At 49.3% G+C, this 15,775-nt stretch overlaps 1 protein-coding gene across 1 annotated transcript; it reads right to left on the bottom strand.

Moving 5' to 3' along the window:
* Nucleotides 1-2,448: 2,448 nt before the first annotated feature.
* Nucleotides 2,449-9,875, bottom strand: LOC119108219 (radial spoke head 1 homolog). The gene is made up of 6 exons (XM_037231802.1): nucleotides 9,718-9,875; nucleotides 9,184-9,406; nucleotides 8,067-8,239; nucleotides 5,366-5,574; nucleotides 2,745-2,929; nucleotides 2,449-2,567 (listed from the first exon to the last, which is right to left on the bottom strand). The coding sequence occupies exons 1-6, from the start codon at nucleotides 9,760-9,762 to the stop codon at nucleotides 2,449-2,451; spliced, it is 954 nt and encodes a 317-aa protein (XP_037087697.1). The 5' UTR covers nucleotides 9,763-9,875.
* Between the last annotated feature and the right edge of the window lie 5,900 nt (nucleotides 9,876-15,775).

The raw sequence follows: 15,775 nt of genomic DNA, 5'->3' as shown, positions 1-15,775 counted from the left end.
AGTAGTGTGGCTTACTACACCTTTGCCAAACCATACTCTGCGGCAGTGCTTAAAGACAGGAAAAAAGAAAACGCTATCTGTTTTCATGCGGCCCCAATATGCGTAACGTTTGTTCGAGGCGTTCGGGACTATTCCGTGTGATCTGGTGACAAGTAGTGCATGGCAATACACCGGCGCAGTGTTCCGCGCGGTGGGATAACACACTGCCCGGTGTTCCGCACGGTGAGATAATACACTGCCCGGTGTAACACACGTTGGGATAACACACTGCCCGTGTTCTGTGCGGTGGGATTATACACTGCCCGGTTTTTCGCGCGGTGGGATAATACACTGTCCGGTGTTCCGCGCGGTGGGATAACACACTGTCTAGTGTCCCGTGCGGTAATGTGATACGCTGCTCTGTGCTACGTTTGGTAACGCAAAATACTGTCCCTGGTGTCCCGTCCAGCGCGGAATACACGGTGCCCGGTGTCCCAAGTCGCGAGGTAATGCAATGTTTTCATTGTCCCTTGGAATTGGCAATACACTGTCCCTGGTGTCCCGTGTGGTGGGGTAATACACTGTGCCCGATGTCCTTTTTGGTGAGCAATACACTGCCCGTGGTATCCCGCCTGGCGAGGTAATGCCCTGGCCCAGGAGTCCCGTCTTGCCAGGTTATACACTGCCACTGGTGTCCCGTCTAGCAAGGTAATACCCTGTCCCCGGCGTCCTGTGTGATGTGTTAATGCACTGTCTCCGGTATCCTGTGTGATGTGTTAATGCCCTGCCCCCGGTGTCCCGTGGATGTGTTGATGCACTGTCCCCGGTGTCCACTGCGGTGAGCTGACACGCGCTCCGGCGCCCGTGTGGCAGGTTCATGCTCGGCTCTCCCAGTGCCTCATGTGCGGTAGAAACAGCGCGTGCTGCCCATACGGGACATCGGGCCTGGTGTCCGGTATGGCGGGGCGGCACGCTGTCCCCTGTGCCCATAATGGCGGGGTTACCCGCGGCTCTCCTCGGTGCCGCGTGTGCGGGGGAGAGATAGCGCGTGCTGCCTACACGGGACATCGGACCCGGTGTCCGGTATGACAGGACGGCACGCTGTCCCCGTGCCCCTTGTGGCCGGTTAACCCGCGGCTCTCCTCGGTGCCCCGTGTGTGGGGTAAAGACAGCGTGTGCTGCCCACACGGGATACTGGGCCTGGTGTCCGGTATGGCGGGGTGGTACGCTGCCCTCCGTGCCCCTAGTGGCGGGGTTACCGGCGGCTCTCCTCGGTGCCCCGTGTGCGGGGAGAGACAGCGCGTGTCGGCGTCATTAGCCGAGCGGCGGCCGGCAGTCAGCTGGTGCGCGTGCCGGCGCCACCGGCCCGCCGTCAGCACGAGACCGATGGCGACCGCTCCGGTTACCGGCCAGCCCCGATCCATCACCGGCCGCGCCGCCGCCGGCACCGCAAAACAACATGTCGGCCGCCCTCTCTAATGAGTCTCCGAATGACAACGCGGCGGCGTCGCGCCGTCCGATGCCGCGCGGCCAGACGACGGCCGTATTTATAGACAGGGAGAGGGCGCGCCACGCATGAATAGCATGCCCTCAGCGCCTGCAGACGGGGCGGAGCCGGGTAACTGACGAGCCCACAATTGTGACAAGCTTCCGCGGCGTGACGGTGGTGGTGACAAGCGAAGGGCGCTCATGCGTTGCGGCAGCATACTGAAAACACAAATGAAACAAATTTGTTGCACTTGTTCACATTGGAAGCATTTGAGAGCAGCCATACTTCACTTTGCGTGCTGTTTTTGCCGTTAATCGCATAAAACTGGAAATTTTAGGAACAGACCGGGAGTGAGCAGTTTCATACAATGGCCAAAAAGACTCTCCAATTCAACACAAATGAGACAAGGTGTGCATCATACCTGCCACGCGATTATCTGTCCACATGACGTAGGCACAAAAGAAGATGAAAGCTTTGGAAGATCGCTTTTACTGACCATAATGATACTGCGCGCAGACAGGCCATCGGTTACACTCTTTCTTTTGTTCTTTCTTATCAAATAATGGCAATCAATCAAACCAACACAAAACAGGTGAGCAACACTACCGCATACATTATTCACGAATTTCCCTTTTGCTAGCCACATAGCGGAGTAGGTAGTCATGCTTTCCTACCGGCAGGGCCAAACGCCGGCCGATGTGGAGCAGCTATGCGCCGTGCACACGGTCCGTGTCACTGTCGCCTCTTCCTACGCTAGCATGCCACTGCTGCCACTGCCGGCGTGGCCGATACCAAGACCGACGTCCAAGCCGATGTTTCGCAGCCTTGGTCCGAACCCCTGAGCTCTGTCCGGTGGGCACGGCCACTGCTGCCACGGCCGGCGTGGCCGATACCAAGACCGACGTCCAAGCCGATGTTTCGCAGCCTTGATCTGAATCTCTGAGCTCTGTCCGGCGGGCACGGCCACTGCTGTCGTCGGCTCACTGCTCCTGCTCCTCCTCCTCCGCCTCCTCCTCCGCATCTCCGGCCAGCTCGGACTTGGTTGTCTCGGCCTCGTCGCCGGCCTCCTCGGACGGCGCCTCGGAAGGTTCGTCCTGGTCTCCGTCGCGCAGCTCCATGGTGTAGTCAAGCGGCGTCTCGTCGGCGGCCGCCGCCGCCTCCAGCTCCGCTTCGTCGCCGCCCACCTGGTCCGCCTCCGGGTCCGGCTCGGCGCCGTCGGCCGCCGCGTCGGCGCCGTCCGCCGCCGGCTCGCCGCTGGCGCCGTCTGCCGACGCATCAGCAGCGCCGTCTGCCGGCGCATCTCCGGCCTCCGGCTGCTCGGGCTGTTCAGGCTCCGCCGGCGGGGGAGGAGGCTTCTCGGGCACCAGCATCGCTGAGCCGATGCTGACGTGGCTGGCGACCCTCTCCAAGTCCACCAGACCGTGCTGGATCCGGTTTACAGCTGCTTCACCGCACAGCACTCTGAAGCAGCAGACATCTCTGACTGGAGACGGCGTAATGTTGGGCGACATTTTGAAAAGATTAGTGTGCCAGTCCTATTCCATTGGCAATCCGCTCATCAATAGACCAACTTCGTTTGCACTTAAGACAAACGCACATTATTTGGTTCATTGTTTGTTTATAATTTGCTAACAAGCAGAACCACGACCGGTCCCCAACAAAGCCTTGCATATGCGGCTTGCCTGTGCATGATGCCTGACGGACGCATGTTATGACTGTTCAGTGTGTTCTCAAGCGACCAGCTACATTGCGTGTCGCAACGTCTCAGGTGACTGCCAGGGCTGACACCGGAACGGCATGCTCCGACGCATCTTCTCCCCCCAATACACCAGCCTCTCTAGTCTCTAATGGACACCAGTTGCTAGGCGATGTGGCGACATGACAAATGGCGACATGCAAAAATGTGACCCGGTAAAAAAGTCGAATCGGCTAAATGGCGAACTGCTGGAGAGTGAAAAGTAAAAAAGCCGACATGCCGAACTGGCGAGCGGCTATATGTCAGAATGCAAAATGGTGACGTACCGAACCGCCGCCATGACAGAATGGTGAACGTCGAAATGGCGAACTATAACGGGGCCCAGTTTCAATCAATGGCAACATGGACAAACACGACAGGACAATGTTTGCCTGCTGGCTGTCTGGCTCTATAAACTCGAATGGTATAATACCACAAAAGCTGAACATGCAGGTTCGGCACATCCAAATGTGTACGTGAAAATTCAGATCGGGAGAAAATTTTAGTGATGGAAACAGCGTCGCATATTTGGAAACAAGCGCATACTGAATCGTATATGCATGTGATCATAACGCAAGCATTCAAGACATCTGTGTTGTTTTTAATTTGAACGGCGCTTTCACTTCGAAAACAAATATTTGAAGGCATTCAAGTACAACTGTTATCTAGCTTATATTACATGATTTCAGCGGTAATTAAGATAGAGGCGGTTGTAGTGACAGGACCGAAGGTCAAGAGATAAAAGTCATGCCACAAGAAGTCAAATGATATTTAAAGGACAACGAGTCAGATGGCAAAAAATCAAACATAATAGAATTCAAATGCACAAAAAGGCAACGAGACAACAAGTCAAAAAGACAAGAAGTGAAATGGAAAAAGTCAAATAGCAAAAAGTCAGAAAGATAAAAATGAAAAGGCAAGAGGTGGAATGGGCATAAACTAGAACCGATAAAAGTTTCAATAATAATAATGGTCAGAAACAAAAAGTCAGCCAACAAAATGTTAAAGGGGTCAACGTAAAATGAACAGCGTCAAACAGGCTATAAGATAACTTCCCTGGCTTTCACAGGGTTTCAAAACACAATGAGGGCCTTTGATCAGGTGTTTGGAGAAGGCCAACGGGAGAGAAGAGGGGATGAAACACACCCGCTCAGCCAGTGGAAATAAACCATTTATCAGCTCCGTGATTGTGCCAAAGGAGCATAAGCCGAGTCCCAGATTTGGATCGAAAAAGGTCCCTCTCACATGATGGTGAGTACAGGGGCGTAGTTTCTGAACATGGGGTAAGAGCTCAACAGTGAAAATAGCGCAACCTGCCCCAAAATATGCCAACAAACAGGTTCCTTCCCCCAGATTTAGTTGGAGGAGGTGGCGGGGGGGGGGGGGAGGGGGGGGGCTAAAGCCTCTTCCCCCAACTGAATAGGGAACCACACCCCTGGACAAGTGTCTCAACGCGCGATAATTTTTGCGACGGGATGATTTTTAGCTTATCTGCTTTAGATTAGTTGCAGCATAGGAAGTCACGGCCATATCCGAGCATTCCTTCGGCGAGCAGCGCCATGGATTTTGAGGTAGGGAAAAATTTCTGGTGTTTTCATTTCAGGCAAACGCAGCATTCCCAGTAGATCATATAAGAAGTGTCATATTCCATGTAGCCATGGTGAACGTGGTGCGTTTGCGCTTACCCCTTTAGCCGGTTGTGTTTTCTTGCCAATAGGATTTTCGTCGTTTTTGGCACGTTGCTGTTTGCCCATATTCAAACATGATTGTTAACCTGATCACCATTTGGCCCTTCACCAATTTTGCGCGCAACCATTCTGCAACCTGCCACTTTTTGTTCGGTATTTGGGCGTGTCGACTTTTTGATATGTCCCCATTTTGCGATTTGTCATTTAGCAGTTCCATTTTGGCATGTCATCGTTCCTCCATATTGCCGTTTTGCAGTTTCCCATTTAGCCGACTCTACTTTTGGGCCCGTCGACTTTTAAAAGTCGCCAATATGGAAACCGTCAAATTGCAGTCGATAAAAAGCACTCGGCAAACGGCGAGTCGGCTTTTTGTGCGGACACCGGCGGGAGTTTGTTCCTGTGCTCTCACTCGTCTCTCTGCCCACAAGGTGGATACTAGAGTGGGCGATGGATCGTTCTGGTGCTCGCACTCACCTCTCTGCCCGCCAGATGGGCACCAGATTGAGCGAGGGCTCGTCTTCGTCGACGCTGTGGCCCATCTCTTCGTCGCTCAGCTCCTGCTCGCGCACGATGTACACTCCCTCCTGTACAAGCTCATCGCCGAACACGTAGCAGCCGGGCCCGTTTGGCAGGTCGTCCTTCCACAACCCATCGAACCTGTGGTCCTCGTGCACCAGCGTACCCTGGCGGCCGGGCAGAGATACGCGTTTGTGCACGGGCGCGCACATCCCGCCTGGTATTGTGCGCGGCGCACAGAGCACGGCCAGCCAATACGGGTGACAGGTGGTGCCACAGATGACGAGAATGCTTGAGGGTACGAATGCTGCTGACGGATGGTGTACGCATATGTGGTACACATATATTCGAGGCATTCCAGCACGGAACAACCGGAACATAGCATCCTCATGTCTTCGATTGTATTAGAAACGCTTCCGAATGTTCATCTGGTGATCTGACTTCATGTATGAAATCTTTGGATGGATCCGACTCACGGCTATCGATATCCAGTTCTCATAATTTCGAAGGCCCGCGACACAAAGATACATTAAGCAGCTTGCATCTAGATGCCTTATGAAACCAGCCGTGCTTTCCTGACCACGCATTTATATCTAATTAACCAGCAACTGGTCGGCAGAAATGCGGACGGACAATAAATCATTTGCGTGCACAAAAATCAGAAAAGGAACAGGAAAGTTATGTTTCAGCATAAAGTTCTCCGGCTATGCAGTACGCGCCATTTCATAAGCAGGTAATCCATGATATATTGAAGTTTTTGGAGTAGACTACCATAACTCAGTTACAGGTAATTTAACCGCTTACTAAACTATGACATAAGGGGATACAATAATAACAGGTGAACCTTTCAAAGGAGAATTTGCTTGGCAGGGCAGGTTTTGAGGCAGCTTTTGCTTGTTTTGATCTCAAAGATGCCAACAGCCTTCGCATCTTGACCCAACAGACTTTGTGTCGTGATGAATATCACGGGTGGTAACTGACCAAAGATCACCTCGCTTAACTTTTATCTTGAGAAACGTACCGCCTGCGGTGAGTCCCGATGCAGATTTCAACTTACATCACAAAAAAATCTCAAAAGCTTTTAATCATTTTGAACCTCAGATCCTCAGACCTCAGATAACTTGCGGCATCTGCCTTGCAGGTAGAGCAGAGGTAGACCTGCGACACACGCCTCAGCTTTGCTGGGAAACGGGAGACCATTCGATGACGCGAACTTAGGAAAAAAAAACGAACTTGGCCTAGGCTGAAGCGCCTTAGTCGACGTGCGGTCGAAAGAGGCTTTCCTTTCTCGCGGCCCTTTTTAGTGTCTCTCCTATCCCGTCACCTGTGCTCTTTCTGTAGACTGTACCAAAAACGCTGCACACGCACAAAACTCTGCAGAAGTTTTGTTTGCACCACGAATTTGACCTCATGCAGTCAAATTGGTGACGCGAAATGCTTACAAGATCGAAATCGTTACTCTACTGAGCCGTGCACCCATGCGTAAAATCTTTCATTCTGTTAACTTAAAAATTATCGACTTCATTGTCTCTGAGAAGCGCATGGGTGCGGGAACTATCACTTGATCGGAGGGGGTTTTCAGTGGGCTCAAACTCCCCAACATTCCGGAAAACTTTTCACTAGACTGCCTGTAGTGCATGGAAAGAAGCAGCCCTTCGCTTCATGCTTCAATCTCTTCAAATATCAGATATTCCTTTTATCCACCCGTACTGAACTCCGAATAAGTTTATTGCACAAAATGTGACTGTAGGTGCATGTTTCTTCATTTCGTGCTTTTCGTTCTCCCGAAGTTTAGAACAACATCAGGCCCGGGAACGGTGTGGATCAGCGAGGGCGTTAGGTGCTGTCCGCGACATTTCTGCTTACATCGGTGTGTTATGGAGTAAGGCGGGCTTTGAAGACCATGCTATTCAAAGCTCATGCATGGTGGACGATTCAAGGTGTGTAAGCTATGTAAAATCTATATACCTACAAACAGGAACGCGGCCAAACTACGGGAGTATGTTATGTCGCATCTGCATCAGAAATGTCATCGAATCTTTTCACCGCCGGTGGGAAGAAGTGTGGCATGCTAATTACCATTAAAAATATAAGTTCTTTAACAACCGACAGGCAAAAATCGTATCAACATATCCGTCCTTACGAACATGTTCTTAAATGTCTGCAATTCTTGCCGCCAATCCCTCATTGAAGCTGTGTCCTTAGCAAGCAAATGTTGAATATTGGTTTCCAAAATGCACTGAAAAATTTCATTTTTCGAAAACCTTTGTTTCACAAGGACTGACATAGGCTGACTATCATATCTACATTACATTCATCGTTTACCGCTCTCTGCCCGTTATTGACAGCTCTGCCGTCATCGAAGACATGTCCGTGACGCCCACCGTCCGATGACGTCCGACAACAATTATGTGACTGTTCATGTCCGTCTCTGAAGTCATTTGGAGACGAACCCGGAGCCAAGAGTCCCACATCCTACACGCAGAGTTGAGCATGCAGCTGTCATGCACAGATAAATAGGCAGCTGGGCAATACGTGAAGACAAAGACCGCTTACGCACGGAGGAAAAGTCAATGGTCTGGCATGGCTGTGTTGCGATAAGCGTTCAAGAGCGAAATCAGCAAGCCTTACCAAGCTAGTACCCAAAGAGATAGCTTACCTTGCCATTCCGTCGGTCATTTTCCCATTCTCCGACGTACTTGCAGTTAGAAGCCGGGCAGAAACAGATGCCCATTCCCTGTCTCATATCCTCGCGCCATTCACCGACGTATTTATTTCCGTTGGCAAAGTAATACGTACCCTGGCCTGACTTCATATCATCTTCCCAATTTCCTGGAAAATAAAGATGTTTTGAGATCCCTGCACACACACACACGCAGCATATATCTACATGCAAGTACATTAATAAATATATGCAATATGTGCATATGCATTAGTAAATATATACATTTGTGTTTTACTGTTTTTTTATGTTTTAACCGGAATTTTAAATCAGATATATGTATATATCATACCTAATTGTGTGTCTATGTGTATGTGTTGATATGATACAGATATTGAAGTGAACGGAAAATGTCTGGAGGAAGACATTTCCGGTGCAATATTGCGCAATTAGTGTCAGGAGTGGTGTAAACACTGGCACTGGGCCTCCAATCTAGTTTCTCTGGCTGGAAGGTGTGGCGATGTAAGCCCCCACAATCTACAAGGCTACATAGTTTTGTAGATCGTGGAGGTTAGACGTACAGGATCGTAAGAATAGTTGAAAGCCATAAGAAACTCTTTTACTCAGTTTTTGTTATTCTAGTCACTGCTGTCGCATGAAATCATGTCTGAGGGCATCTCTTTGGCAGTACCTTCCATGTTCGCATAAAGTTGTACCAGTAACTGCAATTATGTGTCCGAGTAACTGTAATAGTTCCACCAGATTTTAGATCGTTCGTGAGACGATAGATTGATTGAAGATTGATTAAAATCAAATATACATGTTTTATGATCATTAACTGAATTTTAAACAGCTCACAGGAGAGAAGTGGGCATCGCTACCTTTCCAGACCCTCTCTCTTTTGTTTGCCCTCCCTCACCCCGTCGTCCAGCGTCAGGGTGGCCGTGATCGTAATTAAAATCTGCATATTGCATGTAAGCAATTGCCAGATTATGTTAATTCACAACCTGACCATGAGACTGATTCGTTGAGGCTCTGTAAACTGAGAAGCTATCAGCCTGGTAAGCTTTTCTTAACTCTGGGCAGATAGAGGAAGGGGTGAGCATCAACCCACCCTCGTATCTGGTGCCGTCGGGGTAGACAAATACTCCTCGGCCATGCTTCTTGCCATCTTGCCATTCACCGGTATAGCGACTACCGTTCTTCTTGAAGCGGTAATGCCCTCTGCCGTGACGTTTTCCCTCGTTGTAGTACCCGCGATAAATGTCACCATTCGGGAGATGCGCAACTCCATACCCATGCCGCTGCTTGGCTTCGTTTCTGTCTCCGTTGTACTCCTGAGGTGGGTGATATGCATGATTAAGGTCATTGTTTTACATTACCAAACGTGTCGTACCGGATATCAACGGTGCATGTCGTCAGAATCATTGGAAGATCATTGAGGTTACAACTTAGATTTTTGTGTAGTATCGAAGGGCCCCACGTGGGAGATCAGAATGCTGGGCTGGCTCGAGTCCCCCCCCCCCCCCCCACCACCTTGGAACGTTTTATCCCACGTTCTATTCGTGCGCCAAGATCTGATGCGTTTATGTTTATCCGTTTGCATAAACGTCATCGTGCATGGGAGCGTGCAAGAGCAGGAACTTACTCCGATTGTATTCTGCTCCTCCTCCTCTTCTGACGTGTCCGACATATTTAGCGGCTGACTGTACTTAACGGCATCAACTGCTCACTTAAAGCAATAATTGGGTCAAGATGTTCAATGCCCTTCCCAGTAAAGCCACTTTCACGCCAATATGCGTTCAGATTAAGCACCAACCTAACGCGAATGAGTGTAGAGCAGGAATTCAGAGGCTTTTCACGTGCTTAAATTGTTTGTGCCACCCGCCGTTGACCTTAAGGAGCCTTCCCTTCGCCCATGCTAAAAAACATTGCTACATTTGTTACAAAAAACATTTGTTACAAAAATGACTTATACCGTGAATTTTGAGTAGAACTCATGTAAATCATTCTATGTCATCATTTTTAAGCATCATTTATCCGTGATTAGGCAACTTCAATTACCCGAATTTGCATACCTCCATGCTGCTGAGACAGTTAATGCGCCACTAAAAACCACAACGATCCGTTTGACTACTTGTGGACAAACTTGAACATTGGTTTGTTTAAAAGAGTCGGATGTGCTTGCTTTACAAATCGACAAGCCTATCTTAAAAGAAATAATATCATATTTCATTAAATGGCATTTTGTTTAAACAAAATAACAACTACCCACCATAATCAGCATGCCTTCAGTCATATAACCTCATCAGCGCCTTTATTACGCACTCGAAAACAAATTCCAGAGTTTAATTAATTCCTGCCTTTTATTGAACCTAAATATTCCACATGATCCAATATACAGCGAAAACGCGCATATACATATAACAGTGCAGGAGTCTGGGCGCAAAATGGCCCCGATGCCGACGCGTCCATAAAAACCAAATCACCACCACCACAGTGTAGGAGTCGAGTGCATCCCACGCTGCTGGCTCCCGAACCCCACAATTTTTCCGATGGGTATACAGCCGTCCGCGCCCTGCCACCTCACATGCCAGCTCTGTTAGTCGCTTATAATGGATGTACATGTTGTAACATCGTGAGACCTTCCTCAGTACCAAAATGACCAATGCGTCATTGTACGCTCATGCTGTCGTCTGTAGTGGTTGCAAACGACGGGCAAACGCCGTTTTAAACATCACAGTGGCACTGACGAGTGGCTTTGTCCGTCCCAGTAGCTCATTTGGTTAGAGCGCCTATCTTCCGACCCCCCGCCCGTGGCGGGGTGGGTTCCATTCGCTTTAGGACGCTCGCTATTTGCCTTGACAGATATGGTCTGCGGCCGGTGGCAGCGGTCACGTTGAAGGTCAGTTGACGTCAGAGGGCAGGACGGGCCGTGCCAAGCATTGCTGCACGTTAAGCTCTCACCACCAAATTCTGCCGTTGACTTGGAATTGCGCGATCGGGTGGTAGGAGTCAGGGCGCACACAACAAGCACTGCTTAGCGTGAGCTCTGATCTTTGAAATCCATTCATTCAAAGGGTTCGGATCAAAACTTTAAAAAAAACATCACAGGCATCACAGGTATCACAGGTACTGACTCGCTGGTAGCCAAATACAGCCTTTTGCTGGTAACAAAGTAATGCTGAAATACTTGCCCATATATTTGTTTTTCTTATCATCAGCCATTGAACCACTGTGTCGCAGAAGCAAAGTTCGTTTTATGTTTACTGTTATAACCGTGAAACAAATGTAGAGTTTAGGCTTTTTAATTCGAGCATCCTTAACTTTATTTTATAAATGGTCTTTCCTACTCTGTGGGTTCGCGGAAACCATTTTCCAGGGCTGCGCTGTAAGATATATTTTCAGCCGAGAGCGATAGCCGCCATGCAACCCATGATGCATCAAAACGATGTTAACGCCCCGTTTGTTCTGTCCAAATTCGTGGACATGAGACATCTGTCAGGATGTCAGAGGACAAATTAAAATTTTCTACAGGGTATCACTCGCAACGAAACAATGACCAAGCGTCTTAAGCTGTGTAATCTTGCGCTTTCAGGTGATATGCTTGTGTGGGGCATATTTACAGATCATTGGGGGCCAGGCGTGTGACTGTTCTAAGTTTTAGTATTTTGGGGCCACTGGTTCGTTCGACAAAACAAAGCCATGGATCTTGGTTGGCACTGGTTCTCTCGACAATTAAAACCCTGCATCCTGGTTCCTGTTTTTTCCACGAACCGAGATCCTGGACGTTGGTAACCATTGGTTCCTTCACCAAAGCAAAACTCTGGAACGGTGCCCACCGCTTGCTTTGACAAAGCCAAACTCTGTATCTTGGCTTCCATCGGATCTTATGATAAGACAAATCCATGGATCATGGTTCCCTCTGGTTGTTATGATAAGACGAAGGACCTGCATTGCGGTTGGTTCTGGTTCTGTCGACAAAAGCCCCTTTGCCTTGGTTCCCACTGGTTCTTTAGCACACCATGGACCTTGTTCCCGGTTCCTCGTTCTCATTGGTTCCATCGAAAACGCTTGACCTTGGATGCTGGTTGTCAATGGTTTATTATAAATGCACTATCCTGACTCATGGTTTTCAGCCACCAAGTTATTCCATTCATGCAGGATAGCCCAAATAATTTTCCTTTCACGATAATCCGCAGTCACCCACCGCAGGCAAGTCAGACAACGCAGGCAAGTCAGACATCACAGGCAAGTCAGACACCACAGGCAAGTCAGACACCACAGGCAAGTCAGACAACGCAGGCAAGTCAGACACCACAGGCAAGTCAGACACCACAGGCAAGTCACAGGTCACAGGCAAGTCAGACACCGCAGGCAAATCAGACATCACAGGCAACTCGACATTTCAGGCAAGTCAGGCATGACAGGCAAGTCAAACAACGCAGGGAAGTCAAGCAATCAATATGCCCTGACACCAGCACTGCAGCCGACAAAGGTTAACTGGCAGTTGAAGATCATCGCCTACAGCTTAGGAACGAATGTCTGAAAGCTGTAAATGCCACCACGATGACCCACATATTTCGGCTCGCATGCCTTATAAAAGTCATACACCACAGGCCAGTCAAGCAGCATATCCTGACATACCACTACAACAGATGAAGCTTTACTGGTGGCTAAAGGTCATTGCCTACAGCTCAGAATTGAGTACCTGGCAGCTGAAATTACCACCTGGATCATCCACATATTTCAGCTCTAAAAAATCTAGAAATCGTTTTTATTAAACCACGTACCGAACAAGCATTCACTGGCGTAAAATTAAGCTGTACTGCATGTTTTGAAGGTTGTTTTCCCCTGCTTGAAAACAAGGCATCCATGCTATCCACTCATATTTTTTTTGGAACAAGCGCCTCAGTGCTCTAAAGCCCAGAAAACGGCCTCAGCTTCTGACGCCGAGTGCGACGGTTCCATTGCGTTCATCACCATCCATTTATGATTTCTCACGTGGATGGAACAACAACCCGAGCACCAGCCAGCTCGTCGCTACATTCGGGTACGCGATTTACGGGTGTGGCGTCAGCCCGGGACGCGGCAGGAACATCACGGGGCTGGATCCCACATCCATCCCGGCTTTGTACCACAGCGCCAGCCAGCGATGTGCCGATGACACGTGTGACACTGACAGCACCGAGGTGCTTGACATCCTGGACGGTCATGACTACCGACCGGAACTGTTCTTCGTGGTCAATGTCGTTTGCGATATCGCCGTGTTTGTCGTTGAATAACACTGGACAGAATATGCCACCTGCCAAGAAGCACTGGTGAGTTGTCAGGAATCCGACGTCCCCATAGTATTATATGGCTTCTCGTCTAGAACGTCGACGGTCTAGTATAACACCAAGAAGCCTAACCCCGCCACAGACCAGAGTGATGGCGTCGGACAGGCGCGGTGCAGGGTCGACGAGTGAGCCACGCTAGGTGGCCCAAACAAGCGTTGTTGCATGCATAGATAGATGTGGTGTTGTATGAGGGATATAGTTTCTTTGCACTGTGCTTGTGGTGGACAGTCTTGTAAGTTATTAACCTGCGGTCACTGTTCGGTGATGGTTTGTCCACTGATGGCGAAGAAACAACTAGACCTTGGAAGGAGGTCGCCACTCTCCGTTGGTATATCTGCAGACAAGTGCCGTGTGATATAAAAAACAAGCATCCTTAAATCGAGATTTCGATCTGCACGATCGGTCCCGCTCTTGTGGACGTGTTTTCCTGTCTGCTAGCTCCGGGTCGGCACCTACAAGATGACCACACCGATGTTTCCGACTGGATTAGCGCAACTAACGCAGAAGTGATAGCCTCTGCCACTCAGCCGGAAGCAGTCAGTTGGCAGCACGATTTATGTGGTGCAAGCACACACGTTTGTGTGGCCCTGCACGGGTACTTTGGTTGTCAGCTGATGACAATTATCATGGCAATTGCTGCCATCGTTTCTAGCGTTACGGAACGGTGTTTAGAGGGAGATTGAGGGACCCGACGTGATCCACCAGCGCGTAAAGTGAAGATGGCCGAAAGCAAGCTATCAAGTCCGGCGATGGACCCCGGAGTGACACAGGCCGCGGCGTCGCCGGAATCTTTCCGGTGTTCTGCCTTCTCGGCTGAAGAAACAGGCCTGTGGTTGATACAAGTCAGCTGCGCCTTTGACGTTTCCAGCATTGACTCCCCCATATTCAACTTCCTGATTGCAAACTTCCGATTTACGTGGCCCCCTATATTCATGATATGATCATCGGACAGGGGGAAGCTGCACGGCTCTCCACGATGCCCGACAGCAGTGGTTGGCTATGTCCCGCACCAGCCGCCAGGATGCCCTCTTGCGTCATCAGCAACTTGGAATTATTGAATTCTCTGTGCACTAAGGAACTTGCTACTGATCTCAACCCGGTGCCAGGCCTACCCTGGCGAGATCAGGGTTCTGAATCAAGGGATAGCTGTCCCGAAGAGATCGTCGGTGTGCGGTCTGGGTCCTTTCATGGGTGATGACGGGTTCTTGAGGATAAGTGACAGGCTGCAGCGTCCGAGCAATCCCATGAGGAGGAGCGCCCAGTCCTCCTGCAAAGGAGCCGAGTAGCTGACTTGTTGGTGTAAGATCAGCAGCATCCATGTAGTTAACTTGTGTGCCATCGCTGATCACTGATGTGAAGGCGGCCTAATAGGTAGTACGGCTCCGCTGTATCAGGAAGAGAGAAAAGCATCAATATGTGAGCTGTCGGTGGCAAGATGCTCGTGCTGGTGACCAGAGTTGTGTTTTACTCTAGCTGAATAATGAATCGGTTCACAAGCCAATCATTTTTGGGCGGGCCGCGAGCTGAGTCGGCTCGTTAGGAGAAACACCGCTTTGATCCATGACCTGAATCACCTTCTTCGTAAATTTTACGCGCTGAGTCGTGAACCGATCACTGACAATGTCGTGGCATTGAACTACGCGGCTCAAATTAAAATGGTAACATAAGAAAGCAGAGCACGTCCCAGGCAAATGAGCATGCTATTTCAGAGTGTTGAAACGAAGAGCGTGCAGCGGTAGCTATAAAGCTTTTTACAACTTTCAGCACAAAGTTCGGTATTGAGCTTGCTGAGCAGCAAGCACAACATTGTTGATCCTTATTTTAAGTTTACCAAATCTCAGCCAGGAATCAAAGGTTAATGCATGGTGCAGCCATCCCACATTACTTTACTATATGCTCTATATGCATATACATATATATATATATATATATATATATATATATATATATATATATATATATATATATTATATATATATATATATACACATGTATATATGTATGTTTGTGTGTGTGTGTTGTGTGTGTGTGTGTGTGTGTGTGTGTGTGCGTGTGCGTGTGACGTGTTGCGTGTGTGTGTGTGTGTGTGTGTGATGTGGTGTGTGTGTGTGTGTGTGTGTGTGTTGTGTGTGTGTGTGTGTTGTGTGTGTGTGTGTGTGTGTGGTGTGTTGTGTGTGTGTGTGTGTGTGTGTGCGCGCGCGCGCGTGTGTCTGTGGGGTGTATTTATATAAATCACATAAAGCAGTCTTATCGCTCACGAGCCTTAAGGAAACGAACCAGAACTGAATCGATGTCAGATTTTGCAATCCACGTGAGCGATGAGCCAAATGATTCAACGCAAGCGATTAGTATGAACTGAGCTGAATC

This window comes from Pollicipes pollicipes, unplaced genomic scaffold (genome assembly GCF_011947565.3).
Source record: "Pollicipes pollicipes isolate AB1234 unplaced genomic scaffold, Ppol_2.1 Scaffold_6686;HRSCAF=7923_pilon_pilon_pilon, whole genome shotgun sequence".
In the NCBI taxonomy this organism is placed as follows: domain Eukaryota; kingdom Metazoa; phylum Arthropoda; class Thecostraca; order Pollicipedomorpha; family Pollicipedidae; genus Pollicipes; species Pollicipes pollicipes.
The sequence above is the reverse complement of the archived record's forward strand: the minus strand, read 5'-3'. Positions and strand labels throughout refer to the sequence as shown.

Excerpts from the sequence above, each read along its gene's own strand:
- LOC119108219 (XM_037231802.1), bottom strand. The coding sequence starts at position 9,762 with ATGTCGGACACGTCAGAAGAGGAGGAGGAGCAGAATACAATCGGA. Across the intron at positions 9,407-9,717 it reads AGGAGCAGAATACAATCGGA|GAGTACAACGGAGACAGAAA; the intron begins GTAAGTTCCTGC and ends CACCCACCTCAG. Across the intron at positions 8,240-9,183 it reads CGACGGCACCAGATACGAGG|GAAATTGGGAAGATGATATG; the intron begins GTGGGTTGATGC and ends TTTATTTTCCAG.